Source organism: Chiloscyllium punctatum, chromosome 40 (genome assembly GCF_047496795.1).
Source record: "Chiloscyllium punctatum isolate Juve2018m chromosome 40, sChiPun1.3, whole genome shotgun sequence".
Classification (NCBI taxonomy): Eukaryota; Metazoa; Chordata; class Chondrichthyes; order Orectolobiformes; family Hemiscylliidae; genus Chiloscyllium; species Chiloscyllium punctatum.
In genome coordinates this window covers 45,582,834-45,603,023 of record NC_092778.1, presented here as the reverse complement: position 1 = coordinate 45,603,023, position 20,190 = coordinate 45,582,834, and the positions used below count along the sequence as shown (strand labels likewise).

The window sequence follows — 20,190 nt, the reverse complement described above, 5'->3', positions numbered from 1 at the left end:
AGAATCATGCATCAGTTTTACATATGCTCTTCACGGACAAATTATAGCAGCCATTGTAGAAACAGATGATTCCAGCAAAAAATAAAGAGCTCAAGACACTAACTCACTGCTTGGAGTATTTACCAGCTTTTGGTCGATGGGATGTGACTGCTGTTTTATACATGGTCATCCTGAATCAAAGACTCGTGACAGCACACAGGACATTCAGCCCATTGTGTCTGTACTGGCTCTTGGAATGAACAATTCAGAGTTTCTGATCACCCACACGGTATGAGTTTCCCTGCCACACACCTCTAAGCTGTCAATAACCCTCCTCATTCTCTATCACATCAATAAAAAGTCAGTTCAATCTATGACTATGCCTTTATGAACACATGCAACAATATTGGACAGGATTTACAGTATGTAAGGTAACTGTTCATCTCAGGTTTGTGCTGGTGATTATACTCCACACGAGTCTCCTCCCACCCCTCTTTATCTCAGGTCTAATCCTTTCTCCCTCATGTGCTTAACCAGTTTGAGCCCTGTATAATTGGCTCAAGCTACCAGCCTGTATCATTATATTTTGGGAATACTCCAGAGGGCTTCATATTTCAGACTGATGAGCAGTATGTAGCTAATGAGGGTTACTGGGCTATGGAGCTCAAACTAAATTACAGGAGGCACCCAGCCGCCAGCTTTTCTAACAATGTCTTCCCGGTTTAGTCATCACCCTGGGAAATAAACCAGGAGCTTTGGTATTTTGCTGCTTATTCAAAACCAGTAAATGATATCACAGGAACATTCGATGCTCCATTGGGTTTTAGAATTTTCAATAAAAGCATTCACAACACATCATACCATTATTTCACAGCGTGCAAATATTTTGTCCTTTCTCGCTGCATGCGAAATCCCTCATTGATGCTAATATCAATGTGTGAATGAACACTTCTGCAAAGAGTGGGAACAGATCTAATCATAGATGCAAATTCAATCAAGGGTATAGTGCAATTCTGCCCTAATTCTTCACCTGACAGAACGCTTGCTGTTATTCAGATATTCAATCTTAAGGCATTCCAAAGCAATTTACAGCCAATTAATATTTTTTGATGAACAGTCATTACACATGCAGATAGAGCAGACAATTTATAAATTCTTGAGATGTGAATTGGCAGATCATAATCAAGGCTGACACGCTGATATCGCACTGAAAAAGTGTGACAATACTGGAAGATTCATCTTTCGTTTAAGTGCAGATGCATTACTCAAGTCAGCTGCAGTTACTTTGCACACCATGCCAACAAATTCAACTCCAAAATCAACTATGTTCCTAAGCAAGAGGTAGAGACCGGAGGAATGGCAGTTATAGGAAGGGGGAAAAGTCTCAGATACAGTCACATAGATGGGTTAACTCCAGGAAGGGTGAGAGAGGTCGGCACCTAGGCCAGGAGTCTTTTGTGGATATACCCATTTCAAACAGGTATGCTGTTTTGGAAAGTGTAGGGGGTGATGGATTCTCAGGGGAACGTAGCACGAACAGCCAAGTTTCTGGTATTGAGACTGGCTCTAATGCAACGAGGGGTATGTCGGCTTCCAAGAGATCAATGTGTTTGGGGATTCTGTAGTCAGAGGTACAGACAGATGTTTCTGTGGCCAGCAGAGAAAAAGCAGAATAATGTGTTGTTTCCCTGGTGTCAGGATCAAGGATGTCTCAGAGAGGGTGCAGAATGTTCTCACGGTGCAGAGGGGCCAGCAAGAGGTCACTGTCCACATTGGAACCAACGATATAGGAAGGGAAAAGATTGAGATTCTGAAGGGAGATTACAGAGAGTTAGGCAGATATTTAAAAAGGAGGTCCTCAAGGTTAGTAATATCTGGCTTACTCCCAGTGCTACGAGCGAGTGAGGGCAGGAATAGGAGGATAGAGCAGATGAATGCATGGCTGAGGAGCTGGTGTATGGGAGAAGGATTCACATTTTTGGATCATTGGAATCTCTTTTGGGATAGAAGTGACCTGTACAAGAAGGACGGATTGCACATAAATTGAAAGGGTCTAATATACTGGCAGGGAAATTTGCTAGAACTGCTTGGGAGGATTTAAACTAGTAAGGGGGGGGACCCAGGGCGATAGTGAGGAAGGAGATCGATCTGAGACTGGTACAGCTGAGAACAGAAGTGATTCAGTCAGGGCAGGCAGGGACAAGGTAGGACTAATAAATTAAACTGCATTTATATCAATGCAAGGGGCCTAACAGGGAAGGCAGATGAACTCAGGGCATGGTTAGGAACATGGGACTGGGATGTCATAGCAATTACGGAAACATGGTTCAGGGATAGGCAGGACTGGCAGCTGAATGTTCCAGGATACAAATACTACAGGAAGGATAGAAAGGGAGGCAAGAGAGGAGGGGGAGTGGCATTTTTGATAAGATATTCCCAGAAATATATCCAGGGAAGTTATTTGGGTGGAACTGAGAAATAAGAAAGGGATGATCACCTTATTGGGATTGTATTATAGGCCCCCCCCGCCCCCACTAGTCAGAGAGAAATTGAGAAACAAACTTGCAAGGAGATCTCAGCTATCTGTAAGAATAATTGGGCAGTTATGGTACGGGATTTTAACTTTCCAAACATCGACTGGGACTGCCATAGTGTTAAAGGTTTAGATGGAGAGGAATTCCTTAAGTGTGCACAAGACAATTTTCTGATTCAGTATGTGGATGTACCTACTGGAGAAGGTGCAAAACTTGACCTACTGTTGGGAAATAAGGCAGGGCAGGTGACTGAGGTGTCAGTGGGGGAGTACTTTGGGGCCAGCGACCATAATTCTATTCGTTTCAAAATAGTGATGGAAAAGGATAGACCAGATCTAAAAGTTGAAGTTCTAAATTGGAGAAAGGCCAATTTTAATGGTATTAGGCAAGAACTTTCGAAAGCTGAATGGAAACAGATGTTCGCAGGTAAAGGGACAGCTGGAAAATGGGAAGCCTTCAGAAATGAGACAGTATATTCCAGAGAAAGTATATTCCTGTCAGGGTGAAAGGGAAGGCTGGATGCTGAAAGAAATTGAGGGTTTGGTTAAGAAAAAGAAGGAAGCATATGTCAGGTATAGACAGGATAGATCGAGTGAAAGTAGGAGTATACTTAAGAGGGAAATCAGGAGGGCAAAACGGGGACATGAGATAGCTTTGGCAAATAGAATTAAGGAGAATTCAAAGGGTTTTTACAAATATATTAAGGACAAAAGAGTAACAAGGGAGAGAATAGGGCCCCTCAAAGATCAGCAAGGCTGCCTTTGTGGGAGCCACAGAAAGTGGGGGAGATACTAAATGAATATTTTGCATCAGTATTTACTGTGGGAAAAATTATAGAAGATATAGACTGTAGGGAAATAGATGGTGACATCTTGCAAAATGTCCAGATTACAGAGGAGGAAGTGCTGGATGTCTTCAAACGGTCAAAAGTGGATAAATCCCCAGGACCTGATCAGGTGTACCTGAGAAATCTGTGGGAAGCTAGAGAAGTGATTGCTGGGCCTCTTGCTGAGATATTTGTATCATCGATAGTCACAGGTGAGGTGCCAGAAGACTGAAGGTTGGCAAACGTAGTGCCACTGTTTAAGAAGGGCGGTAAAGACAAGCCAGGGAACTATTAGACCAGTGAGCCTGACCTCAGTGGTAGGCAAGTTGTTGGAGGGAATCCTGAGGGACAGGATGTACATGTATTTGGAAAGGCAAGGACTGATAGGGATAGTCAACATGGCTTTGTGCGTGGGAAATTAAGTCTCACAAACTTGATTGAATTTTTTGAAGAAGTAACAAAGAGGATTGATGAGGGCAGAACGGTAGATATGATCTATATGGACTTCAGTAAGGTGTTCGACAAGGTTCCCTATGGGAGACTGATTAGCAATGTTAGATCTCATGGAATACAGGGAGAACTAGCCATTTGGGTACAGAACTAGCTCAAAGGTAGAAGACAGAGGGTGGTGGTAGAAGACAGAGGGCTGTTTTTCAGACTGGAGGCCTGTGACCACAAGGATCAGTGCTGGGCCCTCTACGTTTTGTCAATGATTTGATGCGAGCCTAAGAGGTACAGTTAGTAAGTTTGCAGATGACACCAAAATTGGAGGTGTAGTGGACAGCGAAGGTTACCTCAGATTACAACAGGATCTAGACCAGATGGGCCAATGGGCTGAGAAGTGGCAGATGGAGTTTAATTCAGATAAATGCGAGGTGCTGCTTTTTGGCTTAGAGTGGTGCTAGAAAAGCACAGCAGGTCAGGTAGCATCAGAGGAGCAGGAAAGTCAATGTTTTGGGCAAAAGCCCTTCATCAGGAATGAAACAGGAATGATTTTCCTGCTCCTCAGATGCTACCTGACCTGCTGTGCTTTTCTAGCACCACTCTAAGCTAGATTCTGATTTCCAGCATCTGCATTCCTCACTTGTGCCTCTCTGAATTAACAATCCAACAATAATACCACTGGGCCATCACCTCCTCAGGTGAAGTAATTAAAGCTGTAGAGGGGGCTTTAAATTAATAAGAGATTAGAGATTGGGAAGGTTCGAGCAGGGGGCTAAATAAGCTTACAGAAGAAAATGATGTTAATCCAGAGACTCAGATAATGTTCTGGGAACCTGGATTCCAATCCCAATTTGGCCGACGGTCAGGTCAGCCAGAATTTGAATTCAAGAAAAATCTGGAATTCAGCCTCTAATGATCAAACTATTGTTGATTGTCTGGATGGAAAATACCATCCTCACCTGGTCTGGTCTACACGTGACTCTTAACTGCCCTCTGGGCAATTAGGGATGGGCAATAAATGCTGGCTTAGCCAGCGATGCTGTCATCCCAACCATAAATACAAAATATTTGCCTGTGACCTGGCTATGTGCAAACCAGATTCTGCTATAGCTATATGGGAAAGTATTATAAAAACTTTTATAAACATGATCTAGTGTGCTTCTCAGTTAATTTGCATCTTTCTAGCCCAACAGTCAGATCTCAGGAGGTTTCAGCTGTCAAAATGAATGATGCTCCACTTCCTCAGCTCACAGCACAGGAGTTAATCAGCAGTGATTCTGCAGGGGGTAGCAGACTGGCATCACTCAATGCCTGGGCAAGTGTTAGCACTGATTACAGGCCCAAACACCGTATCAGATTGTAAAAAGTAAACAGCTGTTTTCCCAATAATGGCAAACTGCCACAATCCAGCACACACGGCAGCAGCAGAAAACAAAGCTGCACTATGATGCCAGAGCAGGTACCCACAGAAGGCTGAAAGCACAAGCCCAACACCTGCTGCAAACCTGAATCTTGATTACCATCAGCAGATTTTCCTCAGTCCCCAAGATCAATTTGGCCATTACAAACACAAAGCAAAGAACAGAGCATGAAAAAGTAACCCACATCAGTTGTTAAAATATCTGCAGTTCTTTCCACATGCATGGAAATGATTTGGAACCACTCAGGCAACTCTGGAACATGACTGGGTATCAACTATGTCTATCAATTAAATTCTGACCCCTTTCAATGTAACATGATCAGCCACAAGTATTGGGCAAGAATAGTTTAATATAAATTTTGCTTGGCAGTGCAGAACTCATGAATATAGATCACATCAACGGCTCTGCCCTCATTCAGTAAGGCGTTCGACAAGGTTCTCCATGGGAGATTGGTGAGCAAGGTTAGATCTCATGGAATACAGGGAGAACTTGCCATTTGGACATGGAACTGGCTCAAAGGTAGAAGTCAGAGGGTGGTGGTGGAGGTTGCTTTTCAGACTGGAGCCCTGTGACCAGGAGTGTGCCACAAGGATTGGTGCTGGGTTCACTACTTTTTGTCTTTTATATAAATGATTTGGATGTGAGCACAAGACATATAGTTAGTAAGTTTGCAGATGACACCAAAATGGGAGGTATAATGGACAGCGAAGAAGATTACCTCAGATTACTATGGGATCTTGATCAGATGGGTCAATGGGCTGAGGAGTGGCAGATGGAGTTTAATTTGGATAAATGCAAGGTGTTGCATTTTGGGAAAGCAAATCTTAGCAGGACTTATACACTTCATAGTAAGGTCCTAGAGAGTGTTGTTGAACAAAGAGACCTTGGAGTGAAGGTTCACAGCTCCTTGAAAGCAGAGTTGCGGGTAAATAGGATAGTGGAGGCGGCATTTGGTATGCTTTCCTTTATTGGTCAGAGTATTGAGTACAGGAGTTGGGAGGTCACGTTTGCGGCTGTACATTTCTGGAAAAGTGCGTGCAATTCTGGTCTCCTTCCTAAGGATGTTGTGAAACCTGAAAAGGTTCAGAAAAGATTTACAAGGTTGTTGCCAAGGTTGGAGGATTTGAGCTATAGGAAGGGGTTGAATAGGCTGGGGCTGTTTTCCCTCGAGCATCGGAGGCTGAGGGGTGACCTTCTAGAGGTTTATAAAATCATGAGGGGCACGGATAGGATAAATAGACAAAGTATTTTCCCTGGAGTGGGGGAGTCCAGAACTAGAGGGTTTGGACAATAGACAATACGTGCAGGAGTAGGCCATTCGGCCCTTCAAGCCCGCACCACCATTCATTATGATCATGGCTGATCATCCACAATCAGTATCCTGTTCCTGCCTTATCCCCATAACCCTCGATTCCAGTATCTTTAAGAGCTCTATCCATCTCTTTCTTGAAAGTATCCAGAGACTTTGCCTTCTGGGGAAGAGCATTTCATATATCCACCACTCTCTGGGTGAAGAAGTTTCTCTTAGGTTTAGGGTGAGAAGGGAAAGATATAAAAGAGACCCAAGGGGCAATGTTTTCATGCAGAGGGTGGTATGTGCCTGGAATGGTGGCCAGAGGAAGTGGGGGAGGCCAGTACAATTGCAACATCTGGATAGGCATACGAACAGGAAAGGTTTGGAGGGATATGGGCCGGGTGCTGGCATGGGACTAGATTAGGTTGGGATATCTGGTCGGCATGGACGAATTGGACCGAAGGGTCAGTTTCTGTGCTGTATATCTCTATGCCTCTATGACTCTAATTGAGAGAAAAAGTCATTTTGTCAAGCTTTTTGTCTTTACTTACCTGGACAATTCACAAGAAAACTTATTCAAGGGAAAATCCACATTTATATTGCATGTGACAAGAGTGCTGCTTGGTTGGCAGGTGGACTCTGATTAGTACAGACATTTCCATAGAAAATCGATCAGTCAATGGTAGTTGACAGTTAACTGACAAGCTTGGCTTAAATTTTAAATCTGCAATTTAACTGTGATTGGTCAAAGCATTGCCCTGAAAAATAAACCAGTGAATGGTCGTCAACTACTGTGTTGAGTTGAAAGAGGCATTGTATATGATGAAACAGGCACAGTACATGAACTGCAACTCAACATAATAGATGCCAGCTATTCACTGGTTTATTTTCAAGGCAACGCCTTGACCAGAATCATCCTGCCTGTTCAAAATTTAAACTAAGCCTGGATGTTGACTTTCAATCATTGTTAACTGATGCATTCTCCATGACATCTTTACTAGAGACCACCTGCTAACCAATCTCTGGTCGTATATATAAATGTAGATTTCTCCCGAAAATTGATATTCTTGCAAATTGTCCTGAGGAGTACAAAATAAAAAGTTTTGATAAAATGGCTTGCAGCAATACTCATCAATTGAGCACTGTCTGAAAACTGACTCATATCAATAGCTGCACTCCTGCAGTGAAGACTCCAACTAACTTTATGTGGAAGTATTTGTGGTGTTGCAAGGTTAATTTTATGACACAAAGCCAAGAAACCAAAGGCATCCCAACCATCTGCATTTCAAACAATCATTCCCCAGTGGCGTTCATTCACTTGACTAAAGCTGAATCATCTCTAACTAGACTGAACATGATTTTCGGTCAAATTAAAACTATATCGAGTTGAAATGATCATCTGAGATGTGGTCAATTCTCAAACTGCTTGCAAATTAAGGGGAAATATATAAACATTAGGAATATCATTGACTGACCATAAACATATATCTCAAACATACTCCAAAACAACATTCATACCTGTACTAATCCCGACATATCTCAACTGTCCAAATCACTTCTCTTTAATTTTAAGCTTTCAGTTCATCAATCCAGCTTTCTCTTGCACAAGCAGCATGAGGAGCCCAGTTGGCCCACTGTTACTGTGCTGGCTCTTTGGTAGGGCTATATTTAGCTTACACTTCAATACATCTAAAGTTATTCATCCCCTTTTCTTGATCATCTGCTGCTTCTCTCATTCATTTGGAAGATTGTGGGTTCAAAGCCCTTTTTTGTATTCATTTATGGAATGTGGGAGTTGCTGGCTGGCCAGCATTTACCGCCTTTTCCCTCATTGCCCTCGAGGTGGTGGTGAGCTGCCTTTTTGAATTGCAGCAGTCTTCTGGCACACAACTAGGTTTGGTACTTCAGCACAGAACTGAAGGAGAACAAGGGCCACTTGCTGGGTATGACATCAACCCAAAACCTGACTTACCTTTTCCAGAGACTGAGATGGCTGCTAAAAGTCCTGCAGCACAGAAAATGAGCAGGGATTACTCCTGTACTCAGACTACACCCACCATCATCAACATACATACAGGATCTCCTCACTGAACATGGGAGCTTGCTGTGTGCAAAGCAGTGGCAGCATTCACCAATGTAACAACAGAACAATAGTTACCACGCTTCAAGTGAAGTGCATTGGTTCATTGAGACAATAAGGGAAAGAAATCAATTTAATAGCTGGGACCATTTTAAAAAAAACAGTGCCTTTGACAAATCTGAAACCAAATGAAAGATTAACATATCAATTCCAATGCGGCGGGCATTTGTTCGATAAGGATCTTTGGGTTACTGCATTATCAGCACAGGACACTTCAGCACAACCATTAGCATCAATAATTTAAAAGATTACGCAGTTATGATCTGTTAAAAGCCAAGAATGCCTATTCTCAGCTCAGATAACATGCAAGGTCTAACATGAAAACCTGAAATACTTAATTTGCTGCATTCCATCTCTTATCTTGTCATCTTCTAGTCATATATCTGTTCCTTTACTTAAATTGTTCTGTTATTGCACAAGTTTAAATTCTCTTTAAGGGAAAGAAAGTTTTCAATTAAGTTCATTCTATTGATCTGCACACAATTCCCAAGATGTTGGTGGGAGCAGGAGCAACAAAGCTGTGGAAAGTTGCAGGTTAGGTGAATTGCCACGCTAAATTGCCCCATAGTATTAGGTGCATTAGTCAGAGGGAAATGGATCTGGGTGGGTTACTCTTTGGAGGGTCAGTGTGGACTTATTGTGCCAAATGGCCTGTTTCCACACTGTAGGGAATCTAATCTAAACAAAAGATGACAGCATTCTGAAGCATAAACAATTGACAAGGAGCCAGAGGCAGCTGAATAGAGGACCTCCATGTTGGAAACAAAGAAACGTAGAAACTCTTCCCAGATGCTGTATTATTACCAGATTTTTAAATAAAGTTTTGACTATAAGACTGTTTTATGGCCACATTTGTTAGTGAATCTAGCTGTCACTAGATACCTAAAGCACAAAATCTAAGTCTGACACTCTCATGCAATTCTTAGAAAGTGATGTTTACTGGATGAGATGTTGAACCAAGGTCCTAACATCGCCCTTTGGGAGAAGACTTATTAGCATGGTTCTAAAGTCGTCTCTTTAGCATCCTGGCCAATATGCAGCCCTCAATTTATATCACAAAAACAGATTATCTGTTCATTATCATTTTGCCGTTTGTGGGAACTTTGTGTTTATAAATTAGCTGCTTTTCCCCCTACATCACAATGTTGCCTACACATTAAGAAGACCTTCACTGGTTGTAAAATCTTTTGAGGCATTGAGGTAGTAGAAGATATTAGAGAAATGCAATTTTTTTCTTTCCATAATTAGTGTTGGTAGAGGCCTGCGGCTGATAAAGGGGTATCAACACAGATACTGGAAGGGCAAACCTGAAGGCTTCTATTGCTAGAGAGATGCAAGGAGGTGAGATAACATTACCAAATCTGACTCCTGGTGTAGGGTACTTAAATTTCAAAGGTGGTAAAAACAATGACTGCAGATGGTGGAAACCAGATTCTGGATTAGTGGTGCTGGAAGAGCACAGCAGTTCAGGCAGCATCCAAGTAGCTTCGAAATCGACGAAGCTACTTGGATACTGCCTGAACTGCTGTGCTCTTCCAGCACCACTAATCCAGAAAATACTTAAATTTCAGTAAAACCAAAACAGTGAGGAGGTGGCAAGTTCCCTAATAAGCAGTTCTCGCAACAGCAACTACCCAGTCCATTATTACTCAAAACTTAAGAACCTGGTGAGGATGGGAAGGTATAAAATTGCCTACACTGCTTTCTATTGACAAATTCACCTTGAAGAAAAGGATATAAATGTAGAAGAACGCAGCATGAAATTAAGACTGCCATCTAGGAGAAAGTGAGGACTGCTGATGCTGGAGATCAGAATCAAGGGTGTGGAGCTGGAAAAGCACAGCAAGTCAGGCAGCATCCGAGGAGCAGGAGAATCGATGTTTCAGGCAAGAGCCCCCCCAACAGACACTGCCATCTGCCAAATCTGGAGATTGAGTGTGGGGACTCCAATTCACTTTTTGAATATATCATTGTTAAAGTTGCGCTATTTCATCCTATCTCTTCTGTTTCCTTTGCTAAGTGACTATAACACAAGGAGCTTGTTTAAAATGATTAGTTTTTTCCCCCAATTCATTGGAAGTCATTACTGCCTCCAACCCCACCACATGGGGTTTCAGTGTTTCTAAGTATAGTTCAAATGAATATTTTGATTAGCATTAAACTAAAGATGGTAATTAGGCAGTGAAGGGTATCACAGGTCAGCTCAAATGAGTTTCCAGTTTTACAGCCACCTGGACAGGTCTTATTTGCCCCTGTGAGGTTTACGGTTATGATCTCATGATACAATTCAAAGAAGAAGTGCTCTTCCCTGCTGACCTGATTGATAATCATCTCTCAGTCACCACCAGAAATAAATCAGCAGGTTATTTACCTAACTGCTGATCATGGAAGTTTACTGTGCTCAAATAGGGTGGCAAATTTTATACATTACAACAGGAGACTATCTTTTAGAACAATTATTTGGTACCTGATGAAGGAGCTGTGCTCTGAAAGCTTGTACTTCCAAGTAAATCTGTTGGACTGTAACCTGGTGTTGTGTGATTTTTAACTATTATTAGTCACTGGAAACATGTCTCATTATTTATCTCATCTGAGGCCCTCAAATTTCTAGGATAATCTGTGTTTGCTCTGCTTCCACCTGCTCTTAGAAGCCTAATAACTCCATACAGAATTCTCCTACAGTCACAAATGTATTCGCCAGCAGTTTATTATAACTATAGTGTAATATATAGATACTCACAGGCACCAAGATCTGTTTGCATCCACAGTTCAAAAGCGTCTCTTGTAACATTCGGTCTGAAATGCCACTGAATAAAATATGGCCAGGGGGCAGACTGGCCAAGTGCAGGTTAAACAGTCGTTTCAGCTCACTTAAACTGAGTACATAATGTTTCCTGAGTGTCCCCCGCACAAATTCTTTCAGCTCTGCTGCTACAACTTCACTCCGAGCCCCCTGGCACTCAACAGGCAAATCTGCTGAGTCGCGAGAACTTTCGTCCGAGTGGACCCCATTGGCTGCCTCGCTTCCCAGTCCGGAGGTCGTGTCCATGGGCTCCTCCTCGCTCAGTGGCTCCTCTTTGATCTTGATAGCAAGTGGGGTGTCCTCGGGGGCTCGCGTGCCTACCACGTGGGAAGACTTTCGCCGTCGGTAGTTGTTCTCTAGGACGTTCTGATTACCTTGTACTCTCTCTTTGGCCACGGCCACCCTGCGCTCCCCACACACCACCACTGGCAAAAGGTGCATGTAACAAAGCAAAGACAATTCGGTCAATTTGCACCAAGCTGCAGATTGCTGCTAGCCTTTTTCCTTCTTTACGAAGTATTTACAACACAAAGATGCCATTAGGGCACAACTAGTTTATACTTGTATGAACATCTTCTCACCTTTTCCACATACATACCTACCTATTTCTTTCTCCTTGGGCACTATTTAGCTTTTCTTAAAATTCAGCTATACTATTCACCCCAACCACACTGCACATTCTCATCATTCTGGGTCAAGAAATATGTTCTAAATACCCTGTTAAATTCCTATTAAAACTGTCATGCTTGATAACCTTCAAGTTTTGTTCCTCACCACAAGTGGAAATACATTTAATAGTTTTACTCTATCAGGCCCATCACAATCTCAATTTATTCTGAATTCGGTCATGCTTGATCTTTTCTAAAGTAAAATCCTCCAGTCGTTTCAATCTTTCCTTGTAGTGATATCTAGTATAATCTAGAATTATTTTTGTACCTTCTCTAGTATATCCTTTCTGTAATGTGGAGAATAGAACTGTTCACAGTACCTTTGATCAAAATGATACTGTCACTATAACTTCACTTTCCAATTCACCATTCCTCCTCTGAAGGTTACAGGCCTTCATGCCAGGAAACTGCACGGTGCCCATTTTACCAGAGGGTCCACAGTGGATGTTTTATTCGATTGTACAGGAAATCTCAACCAAGTCTAATTAATTTGTGTAGCCCACAATTTTAATTAATTACAAGTTGAGCAAATTTTATTTTTAACACGTTACTCCGTCAGGAGTTTTTATTAACTAATTCACTCCATTTATTTGAGGTGGTTTATGGTAGTGAGTTGTCTTCTTGAACCAGTGCAATCTGTTTGCTGTAGGTAAACCCACAGTGACAAAAGACGGGGATTCCAGGGTTCCTACTATGTACAGTGAAGGGACAGCAATATATTTCCAACACTGGATGGTGTGTGGCTTTTAAGGGAAATTGCAGGTTTTGGTATCCCCATGTATTTGCTGTCCTTGTACTTCTACATGGTAGTGGTCCAGTGTTTGGAAGGTGCTGTCTCTAGGAACCTTCGTGAATTTTTGCAGTAATATTGCAGATCAAACACATTGCTGCAGTGGCGGAAGAAGTGAATGTTGGAAGAAGTGAATGTGTGTGGATGAGGTACTAATTGAGTAGGCTGCTTTGTCCTGGATGGTGTCAAGTCTCAACTGGTTTTGGAGCTACATTCATCCAGGCAAGTGGAGAGCATTCCATCACTCCTGACTTGTACCCAATTGGCACAGGGTGGACTGAGAACTTGTTACATGGAGGCTGAATGACAAGACAATTTCAGGCAAGTCTTTCAATGTCACCTTTACTTGGTCTAAGATATCATGCCTTTGCAATTGGATTTTGATGAGCATGTGACTGTAAAATTGACCAACCAGAAAATCCAGAGATGTGCTAGAGTCTTCCATTTGCAAAATAAACAATTTGGGAATAAACTGGAGATAAACTGCTTTTTATTTGGGGATAATATTTTAAACCTCACCAACTGTTAGGAGGTCTGAATGAACATGTCTGATTGCAAAATGCAGTCATTACTAATTTTATTTATGATTTTGAAGAAAAAAATGGACAGAATTGCAAATGTCATCGTAAAAACATTCAAAAATCCTATAATTCCTATCTAAATCTGAATATTTTCTTCACTGGAGACCAGTATTGCTGATGCTGACCTTAATGTTTAAAACAAGAACTTGTTCTATTTAACTATAAAAGGAAAGACTGGTCGTTTTTACATTTATCATCAATTAAATCCATCCAGTGATTTAAAGTAGGCTAGTATCTTGCTATTTTTACCTGCTTGAGAGGTGGGTTTCTTTGGCATCACATCTTCCTTGGCCAGATTGTACACTTTCTCTAACCTGCAAATGGAGGAAAATCCTGCATAGTTACAACTGGTAAAGCACCTTCACACATTTTATTCTATCAGCTGTTTCACTAACAGAAATAAAAGAGATAACTTGGTTGAACACTGTTGGACAGTAAGCTCCAGGTCTGCATCTCCTATCTCTATGATTAGACGAGAGAAGGAAGCTACTCAGCAAACTGAAGATTCCAAGGATAAATCAAGTCAAAACACAGTAGGTCTTAAGCTAGATTGCCAGTAAGCTTGAACAGAGGAGGGGCAGTCAAATTACTCAAGTTCTCCTCTCAACAAACATGTTTTTAAAAAAAAAAATTTCAGTAATTTTCTTTTACCAAACTTATTCAGATTTTAGAACGCAGGGATTCTGCTGCTAGGGAAATAATTCAATGGGAGAAAGCCACTATCAGTAATTCTGAAGGACAGCGTCTACAAGCTTCATTACATCCCACCAACAGCGTAGCTGAAATTGTGTTAAAATGTGTCCTTTTCTCATACAAAGTGCAAAGGAACTGCTTGGAACATGCCATATTCAGCCAATGGCAGCAGGCAGTAAAGGAGAAAATCAAAAATCTAAAAATGACTAGAAAGTGTGGCAGAGAAATCTTGATTAAAACCAAAATGCTTTGTCTGTTTTCTCTTGCTAAAATACTTACTCATCTCCCTGATGAAATGAACAGAGAACGAGCTTTGACTCTTATCAGTGCTTCTCAATAGCCTGCCACAATGGTACTCTTGTGGGACTGAAAAAGCCAGTGTCACAACTTGGGGAGAAAAAAAGTCTACACAGATAAGATTATCTGTGCAACATGCAATTAAATGATTAAAATAAACTTCCTAGTTTTGTGATGTGCAAGAAGCAAATGGAAAAGAGGACAATGTATTTTGATAGAATGCAGGGGAACAATCTGAAGCATGCAGTAGCCTGTTAAAGGCTCAAGGGTGGAGTGACAGACAGTCTGATCATATTAACTGTTTCGCCACAGATCTATGCTGTCACCATAGCAACAGCATCGCCCTGGTATAATGTAAAACCACAAAGCAAAGGCGGTGCCCTGGTGATGGGATGCACTGTGCTGGGTAGGATAGAATGCTTATTTGTTATTACAGGGTGGGACTAAGCAGAGAAAACTTGCAGCTCTGGGAATCTTTTGTGCTTTTTCCATTCGACAACTGAGTAACCAACAGTAGTTACTGCGCAAGTCACTAGGTTGGAAATGTGACTATCTATGAGAGGAATGCTTAAAAAAAATGTTGCAAAGGCTGCACAGCAGCAGCTGAAAAGCATGTTTACCTCAATTAAAATTCAAAACACTATGTGTTTGACAGGGTATATCTTGTTGGTTGTTAGAGTGGTCACACCTTTTGAGATACAATCTTCTGATTTGGGCAGTGGTCAGGGAAAAGGTACGATTACCAGTCAGGCAGAAAAGTATTTTGTGAAGACGACAAAGAAATTGCAGACTGATTTTGAATTGGTTGAGTGAATAGGGAAAAAAACCTGGCAGATGCAGAGTGTAAGAATGCACAGTATTACTTATATGGAGAATGACTACAGAATTCCAAGCTACAGAGGGTTCTCAGTGTTCCAGTGTACAAGTCACAAGAAGTTAGTTTGCTAGTAATTAAGATAGTCAATGGAATGCTTTCCTTTCTCGCACAAGTTTTTTTTAACGTAACAGTAAATATATCATACTTTAGTAATACAAGGCACAGGTGAAACCACATCTGAGTCATTGTGTTTTTACAGCATGGAAAGAACCCATTCAGGTCACTGTGTCCATCATCAAATATTCAAACTATGGTTACTGGACAAGCAATTCCATCCAAACTTCAATAAGTCAGTATACAGCAGCTGAAGTGTTAAAGGCTAGTATGACAGCTGTAATGTCATCCCCAAACCCCCAATGAAACATAAAATTACTTGGCCTGAATCCCCATCCAAAGCATGTACTGCCTCTGGACAACATCTGGATGCTTCTTCACAAATTCTGCATCAGGGGAAAGCAGGAACTCCCAGCCCTTGTTGATACGTGGAACTGCCATTTGCTCCAGAAAGTCCTTCACATCCTCAGGGGGGAGCTGGTCGATAAAGATGAATAGATAAGGTTGATTTGCCAGGCTTTCTTCAGTATAATGATCAAATGCTGTTCTATTTAAAAAATCAGCGTTACATATGCTGAATGACAAAGATTTGAACATGTGTAGGGTGTTTGTAAGGTGAAGATACCAAACCCAATGCAAAACACCAAAAGACTGGATTCTGTATATCACGAATAGCAAACCTCTTGATGAAATATGGCACAATTCATTACAATATGATGGTTCTCTTCTGATATGTGAAAACGGTTGAAACCCTAAAAGTTAAACACTCAATATCTGAACATATTAAGTACTCACCTTCTCACAAATGTATTGATAAATTTATAAAACTATATTCAGACATTGTTTAAAAAAAAACAATTCCCAAAAATGATGAGTTTGGAGAAACACTGGTCAAAATCTTTGCCTTTTTTGTCAGTGTTGGGACGTGAGTGTACTGCGTAGATCTGAGAGCTTGGATATATAGCACAGACATGCCAGAGAGGGTAGGCATGTAGGAGTCAATGAGAGAAAAGGAGTACTTTATTTGCAGAATGCTACAGTTCAACATTTTGCTTTGTAAATATATCTTATAGAATTGGCTGTTTTTTTCACATTGCTGAAAATATCATGGGCTTAATTAAATTCAATGTCAGCAGCAGATCTGCTGAGCTGCATACCTTGATCACAGCAGCTACTTCTTTTCGTATGACCCAAAGATCCTGTGTAAACTTCCACATCTACAACAGGAGAAACAACGAAAAGTAAAATTAAATTTAACTACCCAATTTTACAGTGATACTGGGGTTAGACAAAGACGTAGAAAGACAGAGGCAAATATGAATTGTATTTTCCTAACTTGAGAAGATTAAGGGGTGATCTGATAGCTTAAAAATGTGAAAGGAGTTGTTAGAGTAAATGGAGAGAAACGGTTTCTCCGGTAAGGTGGGGGAAGGAAGAAGAATTCAGAACAATGGGACATAATGCTAAAATTAGCTGTGCCATTTGGGAGCAAAGGCAGGAAACAATTTTTCAAAAGGTAATGGAAATCTTGAACTCTCCAAGTGTTTGCTGGAAGTGAGTCTGACGGTTACAAAGCTGAGTGTGGAAGATTTTTGCAGCTCCTATCCGTAGGAAAGACAGGGTTTTGAGCTGTGAATACTCCTATGTTGCTTCAGTTCACTCTGGTGGGTTTGTAACCAGTTATAACTGATCATCAAATTCATCAAGCAAGTACATTCTTTCCAAGTATTTCTTCAACCCTATACTTTCCCAATGACACTAGAAATAGGAGGCATGATACCTGACAAGGACAAAATAGACCTGCTTTTTCTTGAAAAACGTCAGAGGAATGAACTAACAGACACCTTCAAATAAAACTTGAGGTAATCACCAAGCAATCAAATGGGAAATTCAGAATTAGAAGTAGAATTAGAATTAGAATCCCTACAGTGTGGAAACAGGCCCTTCGGCCCAACAAGTCCACACCAACCCTCCGAAGTGTATTCCACCCAAATCCATTAGCCATTTCTCTACATTTACCACTGACTAATGCACCTAACATACTCCTCCCTGAACACTATGGGCAATTCACCTAACCTGCACATCTTTGGATTGTGGGAGGAAACCTACGCAGACACAGGAAGAATGTGCAAACTCCACACAGTCACTTGAGACTGGAATTGAACCGGGGTTCCTGGCGCTGTGAAAAAGCAGTGCTAACCGCTAAGCCACTGTGCCACCCAAAGAGTGGTTGGAATGTGGAATTTGCTACCACGGGGAGTGGTTGATGTGAATAGTTTGATTTAATAGGAGGCTAGATAAACACGAGCAAGCAAGGGGATAATACAGCAAGTGTTAGGGGAGGAGGATTGGAGGAAGCACATGTGAAGCATAAACATGGTAATGGACTAGTTACGCCAAATGGCCAGTTTTATCATGGATTCCATATATACCATGCAGTGTTTTGGTTCAGAAATGGGATTGCAGTTTTCTCATATACTCCTACAGTCTCCAAGCATTCAGAATCACACTGTAATAAATTCAGAATTCTGGTGCTCAGTGCATTCCTCTGAATCGGCTGATTGGTTTCTCTACTTCATAAATCAGCAAGATCAATTAACACATTACTAACAAATACATCCATCCCATGGATGTTGTTTGGATTTATTTAAAAATGGGAGAAAGTGAGGACTGCAGATGCTGGAGATCAGAGCTGAAAAATGTGTTGCTGGAAAAGCGCAGTAGGTCAGGCAGCATCCAAGGAGCAGGGGAGTTGACGTTTCGGGCATAAACCCTTTTTCAGGCTTATGCCCGAAACGTCGATTCTCCTGCTGCCTGACCTGCTGTGCTTTTCCAGCAACACATTTTTCAGCATTTATTTAAAAATGGCTTGGATATTTAAAGGTACCTATAAAATTGAAATGATAACACAATGCACATATTTTAAAACTTGGGAATCTGAAGTGGAGGGATTTAGGGAGAAAATTCCAGAGTTTATGGCAAAGGTACTTGAAGGGAAGGTTCTGAATGCTTGAGTGAATGAAATCGAGGCCAGAATTGAAGGTGAGAAAGGTTTTAGGATTGAAGGAGGTTTCAGGGATAGAGAGGGGTCCAAGCCAAGGACTGATTTAAAAAAACAAAGACAAGACTTTTAAAATTGTCCAGATATCAGATCATACGTTTATGGTTTGCTTCACACCAGACATATCAAGGCCATTTCACAAAATGGTGAATCAAATCAAAATCTGTTTTGACACTGGAAAAATCATAGGCCAAGCATTTCTGTTGTGAACTCTCTATAAATGCATTGATGAAACTATGACATTTTAGATGTACAGCAAAGATGAACAAGTAAAATTCCTAAATTTCTTCATGACTTATTTCATTACTTCAAAAGAACACCCATACAACAGTCTTACAATCTCAGAGCATCACAAAGCATTTTAACCGATAAAGATTAATGTGATAATCAATGAGCACAAAGCAAGCTCTCATAAATAGTAATGAGATATAATGAACAGATAATCTGTTTCAGTGATGTTGGATTTGGGGATAAATACTAACAGCAACCCCTCAGAAGAATTCACATAAAGATCTTTTATGTCGTATGAAAGGGCAGACAGGGTTTGGTTTAATGTCATTTCTGAAAAATGGCAGCTCAATAGTGCAGTGTCCTTTCTTTACAACCCTGGTATATCAGTTTACATAATTTCTCAAGCCAGTTTCCCAATTCAATACTTTTATTGGGTGACCTGTGCTGTCGAGAAACACTCCAGACTTTAGCCATTTCATTTTCACTTCTCTTTCTTGTTAATTAAGTAGAACATTAACCAAAAGATAAACCTGTAAAAGATCTCCTTGCATTTTTACTTCATAAAATTGCAACAAAACTTTACAGGTTAGCTCTTGTTCAACTTATAATAGAAATGAACACGTCAGAACTGAAACTGGAAAAGAACAAGTCAATGAACAGCAATAATCTCAGATCCATTAGGTCTCAGGCTTGACTTTGCTGGTAGCAGTCTGTCGGAGGGAGGAACTTGTGGGTTCATATGCCACTTCAGAAACTTCAACCCCTAAGTCTGTCGTGCACCCTCTACGCCTTACAGAGGGAGTGCTGCGCTGTCAGAACACTGACTTTTGGATGAAACTTTAAACTTGACCCCTACTCTGCCCTCATTTAATACATCCCACTGTACCATTTTGACAAATATCAGGGACTTTTCCATCATGTCACAGCAGATATTTATCTCTTAACCAACATCACTAAAAATGATTATCTGATGATCAACTTCCTGTTCGCTGGCGCTTGCTGAAATGCATGCACTTCAAAACTACTAGACTAGACTAGCTGTAACATGCTTTGGGACTGCCCATGGTCATGAAAAGCACTGTAGAAATACAAGCCTCTCTATTCTATTCAGCTTAAATAAAGTAACAAGTGGTCATGTAATATTGGTGTACTTACAACAAAGTCCCTTCCTCTACACAACACTTCAGCAGCAACTCCACTGTGTGGGCTGCAGCTATCCTTCGGATACAACACATCACTGCTCAAACAAAGATAGTAACATGTTACTCAAGTACGAGAAATGAAAATATATTTAGGAGTACTTGAAGAACTATAACCAAACAGTGAATTAGATAGGACATGGTTCTTGATCTCTACATAATCAGCCTGAGTATCCTGTCAACGGATTTCAAGCTCAAGCTCCCTTAGATCTTTGGGGTGAGTGATCTATGTCATGGCTTACATTACAATGAAGGACATCAGAAACTAGAGACAGATTTAGGAGGAGAGATTAGACAG

General features: G+C 41.0%; 1 protein-coding gene across 1 annotated transcript in view; it reads right to left on the bottom strand.

Moving 5' to 3' along the window:
• The window catches only part of polr3e (polymerase (RNA) III (DNA directed) polypeptide E), a 66,288-nt gene that overhangs the window by 7,699 nt on the left and 38,399 nt on the right, over positions 1-20,190 (bottom strand). The window contains exons 15-19 of the mRNA XM_072559776.1: positions 19,849-19,930; positions 16,559-16,618; positions 15,721-15,878; positions 13,730-13,794; positions 11,379-11,866 (exon numbers count right to left, since the gene is read on the bottom strand). Coding sequence (XP_072415877.1) covers positions 11,379-11,866; positions 13,730-13,794; positions 15,721-15,878; positions 16,559-16,618; positions 19,849-19,930 — 853 coding nt within the window. The remainder of the gene's footprint in view (positions 1-11,378; positions 11,867-13,729; positions 13,795-15,720; positions 15,879-16,558; positions 16,619-19,848; positions 19,931-20,190) is intronic.